The sequence below is a fragment of the Leptopilina boulardi genome, unplaced genomic scaffold (assembly GCF_019393585.1).
Source record: "Leptopilina boulardi isolate dan_hultmark-lab unplaced genomic scaffold, ZJU_Lbou_2.1 LbouV2_162, whole genome shotgun sequence".
Taxonomy (NCBI): domain Eukaryota; kingdom Metazoa; phylum Arthropoda; class Insecta; order Hymenoptera; family Figitidae; genus Leptopilina; species Leptopilina boulardi.
In genome coordinates this window covers 1747296-1765672 of record NW_026137710.1, presented here as the reverse complement: position 1 = coordinate 1765672, position 18377 = coordinate 1747296, and the positions used below count along the sequence as shown (strand labels likewise).

General features: G+C 29.1%; 1 protein-coding gene across 9 annotated transcripts in view; it reads left to right on the top strand.

The window, feature by feature from the left end:
• LOC127277002 (coiled-coil domain-containing protein 28B) overlaps positions 1 to 18377 on the top strand; it is an 81313-nt gene that overhangs the window by 34988 nt on the left and 27948 nt on the right. For 6 of the 9 annotated variants that reach the window (XM_051297786.1, XM_051297784.1, XM_051297778.1 and 3 more), the window contains exon 3: positions 6128 to 6344. In XM_051297786.1, coding sequence (XP_051153743.1) covers positions 6128 to 6344 — 217 coding nt within the window. The remainder of the gene's footprint in view (positions 1 to 6127; positions 6345 to 18377) is intronic. The other 3 variants (XM_051297787.1, XM_051297785.1, XM_051297783.1) reach the window with 2 other exon arrangements.

Sequence of the window (18377 nt, the reverse complement as noted above, 5' to 3'; positions counted from 1 at the left end):
TTGAAAGCACTATTCCTCCTGAAGAAAATGCCTCAAAGCAGACTTAGAAATATTAATTTTGTTCAGAGTTATTGAGGTTTTTGTAGGTGGGACATATATGTCCCATGGGAACGAAAAGGTTAAACATTTTTTATAAAAAAAAAAATTAATTTAAAAATACAACAACAGCTTTAAACATATATATTATATATTTAATAAATAAATATTTAAGAAAACTATTATGATCATACTGATTGATGTGAACGCCATCTATTGGGTTGTTGGTAAACTAGGTCAATATAAAAGTTTTAAATTATTTTGAAAAAATATATAATAAAAACAAAGTCAAGGACACAGAAAATGTGTGGAAGGCAAACGAACTTCAATGTTTGGTCGGTAAAAGAGATTAAGTATCATTGCACATGCGTAGTATACCCTATCTACCTCATTAAGATATTTTCATTATATCACGTCACAAAAACAAGTCTCGACATGTTTAATTAGGTCGCAACATGTTTTTTTCAAAATTTTAAAAATATAATTCGTAAAATATTTTAAATACGCAATCATCCATTGATGACTCTTACTTCGCATGCGCGATATGCTGATTAACTCTAGTGATCTCTGGAGGGGCTCCCCATCCCTCATGCAATGCCAACTATTGCACCATTCCATTTTTGGATCACTCATGTGGCTCATCTACAACAGATTATGTGGATTAACGAGAGCAGTCCGACTTTTAAAGGCAGTGCCCTACCACTAACGCAGGCAAGGAGCGACGCGCGCCGCTGCCGGGTGGGGGAACTACTCGTGCGGCTCCACTAGCGCGGCACCGTACACAACTAGCTCGTACGCTCGGTCTACCAGTTACCAACGATCGAACAAGCGAGAATTTTACCATGAGGTAAAGAGCGCAGCACCGTTGCGCGGAAATAAAATTAAAAAAATTATTTTAAGAAAAAATAATATCTAAAAATACAAAGTCGAAAAGAAAGGTGAGCGCCACCTATCGGGTAAACTAAGTCGGTCGGTAAAACAGTTTTAATTGAAAAATAATTTCTAAAAAAAGTTGATAATAAAAGTGAGCGCTATCTTGGGTGGCTGGTAAACTAATCCGGTAAAAAAGTTTATAACCTCAGACTGAAGTGAGCGCCATCTATTGGGTGGCTGGTAAACTGATTCGGTAAAAACGTTTAAAACCACAGACTGAAGTGAGCGCCATCTATTGGGTAGTCGGTAAACTAATTTCCATGTTCAGTAAAACAGGTTGAGAATAATTTTATTTTTAATTAAAAGGTTAATTAAAGTCGGTAACACTCTGAAGTGAGCGCCATCTATTGGGTGATCGGTAAACTAACTTCAATTTTCGGTCGGTAAAACAGTTCCCTACCTTATCGGTCGAGTTGAAATTTTTGTCAGATTCCTACCTTACCGACTGCTGATAAAGTAGAAATAATATAGGTAGAAATAATATAGGTGTGTACGACGACATCTACGCACCGTTGCATCGATTGCGCCGGAACATCGCCTATTTTAATATTAAATATGTCTATTAAAAAATTATTGTTTTCCCACTTTTATATTTACGTAGCTTATTGGAATAAACCTCAGCTTTCCAATGAAAATAAAAAAAAGTTTAATTCCCGAAGGGGTGAAATTCGAAAAATAGGCATTGATTTAAAAAAAGAGGTGAAAAGTTTTTTTCTTTAATTTCGTGTACATTATTGAAAAGTACGTGAAAAATGCTTTAAAATGCATTATACATAAATTAAAATCCGTTGACTTTAGTCATAGTTATAGGAATTTGAAAATTACAATGTTACCGAAAACATCAAAACTTCAACCCCTTCTACTTTCTACAAATTTTTATTTAATGAATTAATATTTTAGGGATTTATTACTTTCATATACATGACAACAATTTACCAAAGTATCAAGCTGTTAAAAATAAAACGCCACCCTGTATATTACTTTTATGTTAAATTTTCCATTTTTTTAATGTCCTTTTGTGCATTGTCTGTAAAATTTTGGACGCCCCTTAAATTGTTTACCTGCTTAGAATAATAAGTCTTAACCTTATCTCATTCTTTCTACCTGCATAAGATGCCTTGAGCTCCTTCGCCCTTTTTCTCCCTTTTTTCGAATAGTTTTTTTCTAACCAGCAGTTATAATATTTCCATCAACATGAGAAGACCAGTTTTATAGTAGGTACCAGGATTTCCTTTTAGTCCAGTCCAGTTAGCATTTTTAGATGTTTTAACTCAGGACCTCAATTTTTTTACTTAAATCCTTCATTTTAGGGTAAAAAACTACCTAAATTTGGTACTTCGAAATCCTACCGGAACCAAAAATTTTTTTAAGGAATAGGTGCAAAAAGTCAGTTTTTTCAAATTTGCCATCTTTCATGACATTTTAGCATTAAAATATTTAATATGAAAAAGAAAGTATAAAATTCTGAGTAATTTGATAAAAAAATGAAGCTATCAAAATTTATGACAATTTACAAAAAAGAACAATGCAATAGCTCTAATAGTTTCCAAGATACAGTCTCTCAAAGTTGACCCATTTGAGGTTTCACATAGAATCTCATTTTATTACTATTGTATGTAAAATATCAAAAGGGTCAACTTTGAGAGACTATATCTCGGAAACTATTGTTAAAATCTCGAAAAAAGTGGGTTCTTTGCGGAAGCTATATCTCGGTCAATTTTTGAGCTACATGGTTCATTTTTTAAAACAAATTACTCAGAATTTTATACACTTTCTTTTTTATGCTAAAATGTCATAGAATGCGGCAATTTGAAAAAAAATTATTTTTTGCACCTGTTTCTTAAAATTTTAGGTTCCCGTAGGAGTTCGAAGTACCAAATTTAGGTACTTTATTTTTACCACAAAATGAAAGGTTTAAGCAAAAAATTGAGGTCCTGAGTTAAAACTTGTTTTTCGACTAATTTGACTGGACTATTTCTCTGATCTGGATTTCAAAAAGGTTTTCAGTGCCATCTTCCTTGACGATTTAATTTATATCAGCTTCATTTGGTGAGACTACTCCAACTTTTTATCATTATATATATATATATATATATATATATATATATATATATATATATGTGACCTGGACAGTTAAAAGGGACCTTTTGTTCGAAAAAATTAATTTTTTATTGATTGGTGATTCTGATAGAAAAAATTTTTCTTTATCAGAAACACCAATCAATAAAGAATCGATTTTTTCGGACAAAAGGTCCCTTTTAACTGTCCAGGTAACATATATATATATACACTACCGTCCGAAATTGTGCGAACTCTGCTTTTTCAACAACTATAAAACTGTTCAAATCTTCAAAAATATTAAAACTAAAATTTTGTCCTCTTTATTTTATTAAAGTTAATAAAATTCTGAAAGAAATGACACCTTGACAAAGAGAATATGTTAATTTTTGCAATTAGATATCTAAGAAAAACCCAATTTTCAATGTTTCTACTATTTTTTTTATTTCTCTGGCAAAAATTAATATTTTTAAACGTTCTTAGGCTCATTGAAATCGTATTTTGTTATGCAATTCAAATTATATAAAACAATTCATGTACACATTCTTCCCTAGCGTATGCAAACCGTGAAAGTTGGCTCATAAAATGTCAAAAAATTGTGATTAATATTTATATGACAAAAAATTATCAGTAAAATGTATAAATCTTAAATTTACTTACATAAATCAGAGAAGTTTAGAATGATATATTTACTTCATTTTTAAACATTATATTTTATTGTAGAATTAAATTTAAATTTTTTGACATTTTATGAGCCAACTTTCACGGTTTGCATACGCTAGGGAAGAATGTGTACATGAATTGTTTTATATAATTTGAATTGCATAACAAAATACGATTTCAATGAGCCTAAGAACGTTTAAAAATATTAATTTTTGACAAAGAAATAAAAAAAATAGTAAAAACATTGAAAATTGGGTTTTTCTTAGATATCTAATTGAAAAATTAACATATTCTCTTTGTCAAGGTGTCATTTCTTTCAGAATTTTATTAACTTTAATAAAATAAAGAGGACAAAATTTTAGTTTTAATATTTTTGAAGATTTGAACAGTTTTATAGTTGTTGAAAAAGCAGAGTTCGCACAATTTCGGACGGTAGTGTATATATATATATATAAATAAATATATACCTAATATACTTTTTCCTTTTGTTTGTGTTTTAAAACGTTCATTTGAATTTGATTGATCACCTCGAGCCCGTTTTTTCTTTGTTGATCTCCTTTGACGAGTTGTGTAAGATAGGAATAGAGCGAGTCACCCATCGCCGTTTTGATACTTACTTTTCTGCCTTAAATGATGATTGGCAAGAATTCACCAGTAATCATAAACTGATCATTGCTGAATCAGCAACAAATGTTAGAAGTGAGGCAAAAGAATTTATATTTCAATGATAAATAATTTAGAAACACAAGAAGTAGGGGAGAGTAGGGAGTTGAGCCTCGAGGGGAGTCGTGCTCCACCTTAATTTTTTTATTATGGCAATTAATATGACAAATTTCAACTATTGGCATATTCTTTGCTCGTTAAGAACTAACTTTTTAAATGGTACCCGTCATCTTTGGAAGCATTTTTCGTGTTTTTACAGATAGTGAGTTAAAATTTTTTTCAACAAATTTTTTTTGTTTCTTTATGTTTAGGTCATTTTCACTAATTTTTTCAAAGTGATCACAATGTTTAATGCATAAAAATTAGCTGTCATTAATAACTTTCGACGTACAAAAAATTCACATAAACATTCGATGTATTAATTATTCTATGACTATTTTGAAAATGTAGAAAATGGGGAGTTGTGCTCAAGCGTTAGTGGAGAGTTGTGCCTTACATCATATTTAATAGTTTTTAATTTTAATACGCACACTCTATTTTTATTTCGCATTATTTATGAATAATTAGAATGTTTTATGCAATTTAAATATTGTTCTTTAGTGAAATGAGACTTTTTACATCTGTATTCACTGTAAATGAAATTAATTACCTATTTTCATTCAATTATTTTTAAAGTAATTTAGTTTAATCTAAATTATCTAAGTTATCTAAAATTAATCTTTTATTATCTTATCTGTTACTTTATTTCATGTAAGTTATCTTACTTTTTTACATTTCATAATTTAAGTAAAGAATATTCTAAAAAATATGTGTTTTTCTTTAATTTTCAACGGTGGAGCACAACTCCCTACTGCTTTTGAAAAGTCATAAAACCAGTATTTTCGAAAAACAAGCAAAATTTCTATTTCCGTTTTAAATTTTAATTAATAAATTATGCCAAAAAATGTGTTTGTACGTGTACTAAAAGTTCTATATGATAGAATAGTCAAAAAATAATTTATGTAATAATTTTGATCGAAAAAGATAAGCTGGAGCACAACTCTCCACTTTCCCCTACCTTTTCAGAAATTTATGAAAAAATGACTACACTTTTTGATTCTATTAAAACATCCACTTTGCCTGATCCAAATTTAAGTATTGATTCGCCTCAATTATCCTCGCTTACCACGTTTATATTTGCCTAAATTCGATAGCAGCCACCCAGAATTGGTTAATCTTTAATAACTTGGTTTTCTTCTATGGTTGTTAACAATCGTTCTTCATCTGCGATTGAGAAACTTCATTACCTTCGAACCAGCCTTCAGACCAGGCCTGTAAGATCTGTTACTTAAACACACTGCCTTTACCGGTAGTAATTTTAAAAAGCCCTGTACTGATGTCGTTTCATACTATAATAATAATAGAATTCCAATCGACTCTACTCTACATTCGCTATTTTCACTGAAACGTATACAGAAAGAGTCGGCCACAGCACTAGAAGAACTGTACACTACATTTCAACAAAACATTCGTTCTCTGAAAGTGTTGAATCAACCAGTTCAACACTGGGATTCAATTTTAGTATATCTTGTTACTTATTGCCTAGATCCTTAGTCCATCAGAGCTTGGGAATCGGAACTCAGTTCTTTCACTGACTATCCCAAAAATACTCCGTCCTCATATTCTTACGTCTATGATAAAGCCATTTAAAATCACATGACAGTTATTTCGACTACAAATATATTATTAGTCCAAATAAATTCTATTAAATACAATATTTAATATTCCTTTGTAGCAGCAAACGCTATGGGAAAATAATATGCAAACATCACCAGTAATTAGTAAAGCAAGCTCAGGACAAGCAACAACTAGTCAAGGTTCAATGGCTTCAGGTAGAGCTGTTAATTCTTCAACACACACGATTAATCAATCTCGACTAATTTATCTAAATGAGAAAGAAAAACCAAAAGTAACTCGAACTGAGATTCCAAGAATAGGTAAACAACATAAAGGTAATTTGCTGCTATTAATTATAGATAATAGTCATCCCTGTTGAAAATTCCTATGTGAGAACACATATGGGATCCCATCCAGGATCTCTTGTGAGTTCTTATGTGGGTTCCCATACAGGTTCACACATAAGATCCTGTATGAAAAGGTTCCTGGGATGAACTTGCGTGAGATCAAGCGCACGATCTTATGTCTCTGTAAAAGCAATAACACAGGATCCCATGAGGTTTCCTGTGTAGGTTCCTATATGAACAACACGATAAATAGGAACATACATGGGATCTTATCCGAGATCTTGTATGAGTTCTTACATAGGTTCTCACATATAAGAAGATTAATAGCAGCTTAATAAGATTTTATATAAAATAAGATTTTATATAAAATCTAATTAAGCTTCTATTAATCTTCTTATATGTGAGAAACTATGTTTAAAATAATTTCACTGCACATATTAAATGCTTTTTTGTGATTTTTTAAATTGCTTCAAATTTAAGGATTGGTATTGGACATGATTATAGCACAGGTCTACAAGATTTTTTTTTTAGACATTGGAGTGATTTCTAATGTATTTTTGTATCCTGAACACGATCCTGGGTTCCAAAATTGCGTATCAAGACAGGATTTTGAGTAAAGTGGGGGTAGCCTCCAAAAACTGTGTTGTTTTCAAGGGTTTTTAGTATTTTTTTTCTCCTTAACCTGACGTGATAGAAACTTTTATATAGGTGTTAAAGATGAATTTTGAATATTAGAAAATTATTTAATATCAATCAAAGATTGATATTTTCTAAAACTCTAAAAGACTTTGGTACTTTAACACACGTTGCCCTTCGGACAAATTATATTGTAAAAGGTAGTGGATCCCTTCCTTACCTCACTATTATTCAGTGAGTTGGTTGAGAATCCATATTAATCAGAACAATTGGTTAGGAATAATTTAAATAAAAGATCAAACAAATATTTAATTAATTGTATATAAATATATATTGTGTAATAGCTCAAATAATACAATATTAGAGTATTCTGTATTCTAATACAATTTACGTGTGAATGTATGTATGTGTAATAATGTTGTGTGTGTATTGTGTTAAGAGTCTCTGAACTCTTACGTATATTTACCTTTGGAATTCCTCGTGTCTCAATTCAAACGTTATTTCAATTCTCCAATTTATTACAGTTATTTAATATTCTCTTTATCTCAATCAATTATGGTAAACAAAACTCAATAGAAAACATAAACTCAATTACTATTTATTTTCAATCTTAATTTCAAAACTAAGTGATCTCAAAAGAAACTCATTTATATACTCTTTAAATCAAACTCAAAAAATCAGATTCTCTTTATTCAACTACTTCAATTATCAATTCTTTGTAAAACTCAATACTCTTAAATCAAATTACAATTCAATACTAAATACTCTTCTGTCAAAAATCTCAACTCAAAAATAAATACTTTAAATAATCCCAACTCAAAAATCAAAACTCAGATAAAACTCGATAAAACTCCAAATGGAAACAACCTCAAAACTAGAGGTGTATTTCAAAGAGTCTCTCACTTAGAGACTCAAACTCCAACTTAAAACTCTCAAAAAAACTCCAAGCTCTACACTGAGCTCACTCTCAATCTCCCACAACTCACAACTGACTAAACAACCCTGGTCTAAGGGGTTGTTACACCTGTCTCACTCGGAGACCACACTTGGAAGACGTCGATCTTCGTGTGTCAACTGATTTTATTAAGTTGACTTTTGGTGGGGAAAAGAATATTTTATTTAACAAATTTATTGTTGTCAATGTTTTTTTTATTGCAACCTTGCAATATTGGGGTAGTGTTGCAGTTCAGTTTGAATGGACATACCTTGGATGCAGCAATGTTTATTGCGCCATCCTTTGTTTCTTGAATGAAATTAGTTCACTTAGTTTCTCAATTTTATCATGAATTTTAAATAGGTCTTCTTTAAAATTTAGGTTATTAATTGAAAGTTAATATTTAATATATAGTTATTTGGACATCTCTAAGAGATTCTAAAGGCATTTCTTATAATGTTTATAAAGTGTTATTTGTTTGTGTTGCATAATGTGTCCTCTTTTTCAAGTATTGTATTAATGAATTATTAATAAGAAGTTACGAAATTCATACGTAACAATAGGCTTAAATTAACTCTTTAATAGCCAGTAGAACACCCCTTCAAAAACAGCAAAAAAACCGCTGCTAACAAGGAACACTACCCAGGTGTACATTACCTATTTCCCTCATCTTGTGATATGTTATAGTTCTTTGAAAAATATTCGACACGTATATTTTTATAAGTGCCCTATCGCAAATTTAAGGTGTGAAAACTGCCTCTAAAGTTCACCCCCAAGAATCGTTTTTTGTGATTTTTAACAAAGCAATAAGGATTGCTTTCTTTTTTCAATTGCATATTGTAGGGCTCTCAAGAACACTCCCAGACATAAGTCAGACACGATAGGGGGTGGCGTTATTAGGGTGATATCGGGGTAAAACTTGTTTTTTTAAACATCTGTAAAGAAGATTCAAAAATAAAGTTGACGTATTTTTGGAAATTCCATGAAAAATATATTTAAGGGTGTAAGCACTCCTTCATTATATAAATATGTATAATTTGTAACATTGAGCAATGTCTAAAACATATTACCCCACATGGAAAGAAAAAATCTAAAGAATATTTTAAACTTGTATTGAAAAGTTGAACGAAAGTGGATAATTGCAATATTTATTTGATTTCCTAACGTTTGTTTTAAGATTTTCAATCAATTTTATTATGTGTATGATAAAATGTTTGAGACGTATTAAGAAAATTGTAGCTAATAATTATTATTATACAATGAAAAAAATACTTTCAAAAGTACTAAAATTAATATTATACTCTACGAAACTATTATTATACAGAACCTAAACTTTTTTAATACTTATATGAGAAGGATGATTCTAGATAAATTTCCAATACAAGTTTAAGAAAATTATCATACTGTTTAAAAGACTTTGTAGAATTGCGCATGCATCAGTTTTATTCTGAATGAAAAATATCATTGACTATTATACAAGCTCTTCCAGCGTGCTTTGTGTAGTTAGTTGGTTAGGGTTGCGATCTATCAGTTTTAGGGTGTGCGTTGAATTCCCAGCGTTCGAAGATTTTTTGTTAGGTAGGCGATTATTAAGTATAAATAACCGTTAGCGATTATAATGTATGTAAGTGGTGAAGGAAAAACAAATTGTGGGTGCAATATCAAGATATATGGTGCTTCAATGAATTAAAATTCTGTGGTTGAAAGGCATAACAGCATAACTGACATTTTTATCAAATTTGAGATAACACTAGATTCTAGTACATTTAGTAATGCTTTCCAAAGATTCATAGTTGAAAAATAATTTATGTAACCATTTAAGTAGAAAATGATGAAAAACCTAATCGCATAACTGCACTTTTGGCAATAGGCGATAGGCATAAGCGCATAACTGCATTCAGAATAAAAAAACAATTGACGTAATCTACAAAATTAAAATAATATTTTAAAATAAAAATATTATTTATTTATTTATTATTTATTTTTATCTTATAATAAGGAATTTCAGAAAAAATAAAATTTTTTATTAGTTTGACTAATTTTTCGATTTTCTCTTTTCATTAATTCTTTTGAATCACAGGTATCTTCATTCTTCTCGATATCTTCACAAAAAATATTAAATCCATTTTGACAATTTATTATGACATGAAAAATAGAGTGAAGTTGGTTACATATTCAAACTTGAACAGCATAAACACATAACTGCAAAAAAACTTTCAATTTGACTAAGAATATATTAAATTTCATATGAATTCGTGCGTTTTATAAAATGTGATAAACGTATTTTAAAAATACAATTAAATAATGAGACTAAATGCCGAATACCAAACACATCCGTTGATTTTCTGATTTGACAGAGCTAAATAAATATTAAAACTCATTTTTCTCAAAATCGTGACAAATGCAGTTGTGCTGTTATGCCTTTCAACCACAGAATTGCAAAATATTTTTTTTAATAAATTTAATGTATGAAAAAAATTACTATACTGTCTTAAAAATGTTTTGAGCAATATGAAGATTCAACAATTTACTATCAAGTTAAACATTTATATACAGTATTAAAATTCTTTTTTTACTGATTCGACAAAATTACTATACTTCAAAAATATTTCAATGAATATGAAGATTTAATATTTCATACATAGATTTCGTATTTTAATACAGTATTATAATTTATTTAATATTAATCAAAACTTTAATCATATTAATCTTTATTTTCTTTAGACTTTCTTATAAGTTATTTCTCTGTTAATTTAAGATACAATATAAGATTTTTCTTTAGAATGCCACTTTCATCCAACATTTTAATACTCAGTATTAAAATATTTTTCAGACTTTTTCTTTCCGTGTATATACAGGGGTAACCCCTCTTCATACATAAAACACTAGCTAAACACATTTCGTTTCGCTCTTGTAGGAAAAATCTATAGAAATTGTCAGAAATATGCAGAATACAAAAATCTCCAAGCAATATCACCCCTTCATGGGGGGTGAACTACCCCTTTTCACATAGGGCAAATTTTTTTATTATTTTTTTTATTAAATAATATATCATAATTTAATTATAATATATAATATAATAAAATGAGTAGTTTTTTCTTTTGTCTAGAGTTATATCGAACTTCGCACCAAACATTGCTATCACCTCAAAAATCGAACTCAACAAGGTGCATAAAGTCAGGTGGTTTAATTAATGTGTAACAGCTCTTAAACCAAGAATATTTAAATAAATTTATACCCAGGGGATGACAATTGGTTATGAACTAAAGATTGTAATTTAATAATATGATTGCGTAAATGTAAATTCAAATCCTCGTTGATAAGTATTACGCTATCGGAGAAACGCCTACATATACACGTCCAAATGTTAAATCTTACCCGTTGTCTTTCCGGAATTCTTTTAACTATAATATCTTTTTTAAAAGGTGTTGCTTCTTGTCTCTATAGAAACTCAACAATATAGGAATAGCTATGTTTATGTTTACAAATAGAGGATAGACTGGATAAAAGAATATAGCGAGAGAAAAACATCAAAAACTTTAGAATAATGAATATTTAATTTGAAACATTAATAAAATATGATGCATACAAAAAATAAAAATTATATTTTTAAAAAATTGTTTAAAAATGATTATTCTAAAACATAAAAAATTTTTTTAAAGCTGAAAGTCTTTACAATAACTAAATAACATTTACGCAAACATATTATTAAATTACAATCTCTAGTTCATAACCAATTCTCATCTCCTAGGTATAAATTTATTTAAATATTCTTAGTTTAAGAGCTGTTATACATTAATTAAACTACCTGACTTTATACACCTTATTGAGTTCGATTTCAGAGGTGATAGCAATGTTTGGTGCGAAGTTAGATATAACTGTAGACAAAAGAAAAAACTACTCATTTTATTATATATTATAATTAAATTATCATGTGTTATTTAATAAAAAAAGTGGAGAAGGGTATGAAGAGGGGTAGTTACCCCTGTATATAGGGGTAATATGTTTTACACATTGCTCAATGTTGCAAATTTTAACTTATTTTTGCTTCTTTTGCACTCCAATGGAAAAAAGTGAGCAAACTCTTGCGTGTTCAAAAAGTCTTCCAAATAAAGACGTGACATGGGGTAGTTTACCCCGTCAAAGGGGATGATTGCATAGACATTTGCATAATTTCACAAATTTCAGGTTATTTCTGTTGTTATACAATAAAAAATCGGACAAGTGCGAGTTACACTCGCACTGAAATCGAGGGTTCCGTACTCGAAGCGAACTTTTTTGGTATAAAAACAAATGTTTAAAAAATATGTGTTATGTATTAAATAATATATGTGATACAAAAATGAACAATTTTTAAAAAAAAATTTAAGAAAATTGTTCCTCCTTTGGTATAAAAAAAAAAAAAAAAATTTAAATTTGTTTTGTATTTCAAATAATATAAGTGATACGAAGAGGAACAATTTTCTTAAATTTTACAAAATTGTTCCTTTTTGTATCACTTATATTATTGGAAATACAAAACAAATTTAAAATTTTTTTTTTGTTTTTATACCAAAGGAGGAACAATTTTCTTAAATTTTTTTTTTTAAATTGTTCATTTTTGTATCACATATATTATTTAATACACAACACATATTTTTTAAACATTTGTTTTTATACCAAATAAGTTCGCTTCGAGTACGGAACCCTCGATTTCAGTGCGAGTGTAACTCGCACTTGTCCGATTTTTTTCGATTTTTGCTGAAAAATACATTTTTTTATTAAATTTATCATTTTTCTTCAAAAATTTGATAAAAATTGATCATCAACTCCAATCGTGCTTACATTTTTTCCCTGTATTTTTCACGCAAAAATACAGTTTTACAGCAAATGTGAACAATTTGGGTTGAATACACAGAAAAAACTTGGACTCATTTTTGTTGTAACTCATTTTCTTTTGGGTATCGAAATGAGTATGGGACAAACTTCATGTTATTCAAAATGATATTGGCTGGAATTTCAGATTTCTAAGTTGGCATCATAAGCAGAGTAATTTTGTATTTCAATTATTGTTTCTAATATTTCAACAACACCAGAAAGATTATTTTGACCAGTACGAATATTTAGAAGTTTTTAAATAAAAATTATTTATTATTATTTACGTAGATAATAATTAATTTCATAAGTTTTTAAATTTACCGCTATTATTTAAGTTGGCAGTACCGTTCCTGTTGTCAAAACACATGTTTTCATTTTTCTAACCTAAAAACATATTTCCTTTATTATTTTATTACGCGATTACAAGCAATTTTTAATCAAATATATTAAGTCTAGCGTGTTATTTACTTCTTTGTAATTATTATATTTCATGTTTTTGTGCAAAATTATTCGTTATTTCACAATATTTTTCCATTTTTCTTTTTCTCAAAATGAAACTTGCCTGTTTCATTTTGATACTTTTACCTTAGAACTCGAAATGAGACAACCAGTTTCATTTTTGTTGCGAATCAAATTGAGTATAGAATCTATACTCAATTTGAATTCAGGTTTTTTCTATGTATTGTGTGCGCTACACAGTGGCCGATTTCCCGAAAAACCTGGCCAAAAATCGAAAAATGATACGGTTTCAATCAAAATTGGTATACCCATGTTTTTTGGGCTTCTGAATTCAAATTTTACATTGGTTGTGTCAAATTCAAAATGGCGGATCCAAAATGGCCGTTTAGATTTTAAAAAACTTTGCTAAAAATTAAAAAATGGTACGATTTTAACCAAACTTAGTATACTTACGTTTACTGGGTTTCTGAAATCAAATTTTACATTTGTTTTATCAAATTCAATATGGCGGATCCAAAATATTTGCTGGTATTATAAAATTGCGTATATGTGTTAGAGTTTATTTTTTTTAAATTACAGAATTTTAGTTTAAAGCGAATGCGAATGAAGAAAAAGTCAGTCTTTCACGTTCAGTTGCACCGCCGGCCGGTGAACGCGCTGTCGGTAAACCGCGCTGGGTGAAATAAAAAGTGATACCAAAACTGCAGGGGCAGCTTGGGGCAGCTGATTTCAATTAAAATGAATCAAAAATATATTCTAGTTTATGATAATACCAGGTAGGGCGCGGATATCGGTGGATTTCACAACTATTTTCATGATTTACGTTGATAAAACAATACAAAAATCGTAGCCATGAATAGCGATGTTTAATGTCATTTTTTAAAAACTGTACGTTTTAAATGTGATGATAAATACATTCAACCTATTTCATACACCTTTGTTAATAATTCCCAAAAAAAGATATTCAAAAATCTGCTGTATATTAGTATATTTTCACTATTTTAACTGTGACGAAAATTTATAGTTATGAAACGTTCTGAGTAAATCTCTGGCAAAGATCACTTTTACTTGTTCACATAATAAATTGGTGATAAAAAAAGTGTAATTTTTTTCGCAAAATTATGCAGTGAACCCTCCTTTATAATATTCAATAATAAAAAGTATAAATTTCTAAAAAAAATTTTTTGACTTTTGGCCAGGTTTTTCGGGAAATCGGCCACTGTGCGCTAGGGAGAATAAATCATTTTTTTCGAAATTTTTGATTTTTCCTTGACAACGCTATGTAAATTGATCGGAATCAAGTTCGCTATATTTTTCCTTTAATTTTCACGTAAAAATACGTAAGTGTACCAAATTTGAGCTCTTTATGTCAAAAGATGTGGCTGCTAGGGGGGGGGTACATAGTCATTTTTAGGTATTTTTCGTAAAAATTCATGGTTTTTCCTTGACAACGCTATGATAATCAACTCCAATCATGCTCGCTATATTTTTTTTGTAATCTACACGTAAAAATACGTTAAAATATGTAAATTTAATTTCCTTTAAATAAAATTTTGTTCGTTTTTGATGGAAAAATACATTTTTTTCCTAAAATTGTCATTTTTTCTTGAAAAACTTGATAAAAAGTTAATCATCAACTCTAATCGTGACCGCTTTTTTTCCCCTGTATTTTTCCCGTAAAAATACATTTGTATACTAAATATGAACTGTCTGGGTAGAATATTGTGTGCGCTAGGGAGAATAAATCATTTTTTTCGAAATTTTTTATTTTTCCTTGACAACGCTATGTAAATTGATCAGAATCAAGTTCGCTGTATTTTTCCTGTAATTTTCACGTAAAAATACGTAAGTGTACCAAATTTGAGCTCTTTATGTCAAAAAATGTGGCCGCTAGGGGGGGGGTACATAGTCATTTTTAGGCATTTTTCGTAAAAATTCATAGTTTTTCCTTGACAACGCTATGTTAATCAATTCCAATCAAGTTCGCTATATTTTTCCTGTAATCTACACGCGAAAATACATATGTGTACTAGTTTTCAGCCCTCCAGATAAATTTGTGTGGCCGCTAGGGGGGGGGGGGGGGGTACACGATTTCAAAAAAACCGATATTAATAGGGTTCCGAACCGAGTACAGAACCCTAAAAAAGAAATAAATTACGTCATTTAATGCATTTTAAAAATTATACATATTTTTAAATATATTTAAATATATTTAAATATATTATTCATGGAATTTCTAAAAACACGTCAACTTTATTTTTGATTCTCCTTTACAGAATATAAGTTTTTGCTTATATTTAATCACATTGTACATTTTTAAACTGCAAAGATGTTTAAAAAAACAAGTTTTACCCCCATATCACCCCTATCAGGTCTGACTTATGCACTGAAAAAAAACATTATTTAGATCAAATAAAAAGTATTTGATCCAAATACATCATTTACTTGTCTATTATCCAATAAATATGTATTTGAACCAAATACACATTTACTAAACCTAAGTATTTTATTTTATCGTATCAAATAAATAGCTATTTGAATTAAATACAAAGTATTCAAATTAACTAAATGGAATATTCAAAGCTAATAAATAATTATTTGAATCAATTATGAAAATTATTTCATTCAATGCTGCATGTTTTTTGATTCAAATAAATATTTATTTGCATTAATAAAATATTTTTCTTGAAACAACCAAAACTTTTCTTGAATCAAATATTCGATTATTTGTCATAAGTAATTGTTTAAGGATTATTAACTATTATTTTTTTGCATTTAAAACTTTTGGAAAAATCGTTTTTTGACCATAACTTTAAAAAAATATCAGGACACCTATGAATATTTTTCTTTCATTTTGCAGAGTTTTTTAAGACGCATCTTTTGAGCTATTAGTGAACATTCTACTTTTATTCTATCCAAAGTTATTGAATTCGTAAAAATTAAAAAAAAACGTTTTTTAACCATAACTTAAAAAAATGTATTACCACCAATAGATATTTATATCCAGTTTTGTAGAGTTTTTCCAGAAAAATCTTTTGACCTATTAGTGAATATCTTACTGTTATTTTATCTATAGTTATTACCATTATGAAATTGAAAAATTTTGAAAAACTTTCATTTTTTGCATTATTTATTAAAAAATCTTTAAATATATTGAAGCGACTTAGTCAGTTGGAAGTATAGAGAGAGCAGCGATAAATAGAGAGAGATGTAGCGAGACGAGGGATTATAGTAGTAGTGGTGACAATTGCCCGCCAATTTCTCGATTTCGGAATCTTTCGTCAAAATTCGAGTCGCTACGAAAGATTCATTAATTCATTTTCTCTGACACACGTTGTCGTCACTTGAAAATTGTATTTCATAAAGACTTGTCGCTACAGAATAGGCGCGTCGCCAACGACCTTATTGGTATGATACCATTTGTGGTAGTGGTGCACATAAGTAAAATTGGGAATTTACAGTTCATCTTTTTTATGTAGTTTCAAATTTTGTTATAGTGTGGCGATTTTAGAAAGGGTATATTTAAATGTAAAGGAGTTTTCCTCTGTGGCCTCGTGGTCTACTCCAATGGCGAACGAAAAAATGTTTCCAGGCCGCTTAAATTAAGTCCGACGAACCTTGGAGGATTGTGAAATTATCCACGAGCGAAATTCTCAGTATCGATTGGTATTACTCCTACAAAAAAATACCAAGGATGCGATAAGTCGTATTTTATATAATAACTCTTTTTCACACTATCCTAATTTGTTATCTCTCTCTATATTTCAATATGTCAGACCTCGTTTTAAATTATTAATTATCATGCATGATGAGCTCATCAGACAAATATTTATAATAATTGTGCTAAAAGGGGAATGATTAATTTGTGTGATTTTTGACTGAATGATTATAATGTTTAACGAATAATTTATTAAAATATATTAATGTTATAACTTTTAATTGATCAATTTCTTTTCTTTTTATGTGTTTGTACTGTTCTATTGAATTTAATTAAGGTGTGACAATTACAATAATAAACAAAAATAACCGTTACAATATCTTTAAAAATATTATTAACAACTTGGAGAATATTTAAAAACGACTCAATTGACCTATTATTGAACCTTTTGTTGTGAAATATTACAAAGTTATTAATGTTAAAAATCTATCTCTGCAAACGTCCAAAAAATACAACTTAACACCTTTTTAAAATTATTATAATATTAAAAAAATCTCTATGAGGAAGCAAAGTGTTCGTGAAATGAACACAAAAAGTTCATACTTCAATTTGGCAGCTGTTTTTTCAAAACGTATAGAAACGTTTATATGGGTCTTAAACCCGTATATAGGTCTTAAATTACACGATTTAAGCTTATATAGAAGTGTCTAGCACGTCGGGTTAAGGAGAAAAAAAATGAAAACCCTCAAAAACATGGTTTTTAGGGGCTTTATTTCTACTTTACTCAAAATCCTGACATTATATGCAATTTTGGAACACGGAAACGTGTTCAGCACACAAAATTACATTGAAAACCATTCCGACATCTAAAAAAAGTCTTATTTTGTACATCTGTGTCATTTTACAAACTACCTCCCCTGGGTGGCGATATGACCGGGAAACCGGGAATTTATAATCATAAAAATTATCGCAATCCTGGTTCCTGTTATGTTAATCACACGCATGCGCTAACATTCAATATACATCACGAAGTAGTATAAGGAGACCTCATTGGGTTTAAAAGCCAGCCTTCATTCGTGCGGTCTAAGAAACGAGAGACTGGTGATTTTATACGCTGGCCAGACGGTCTGACCTGGCGCTGGACAATTGACTTATATTTTATTAGTTGATTTAACTTATAAAGAACAATTCGTTATATTTCTGAACTTGAAAAAAATTGTGCATACACCGAAAAAACGGTATTCTAGTTTTAAGATTATTATTTTCTTAAAAAAATATTCTTAAAAATATTCTTAAAATATTCTAGTTTTAAGAATGTTATATTCTTACATAAATATTCTTAAAAATATTCTTAAAATATTCTAGTTTTAAGAATGTTATATTCTTACATAAATATTCTTAAAAATATTCTTAAAATATTCTAGTTTTAAGAATGTTATATTCTTACATAAATATTCTTAAGCAGATTCTAACTTTA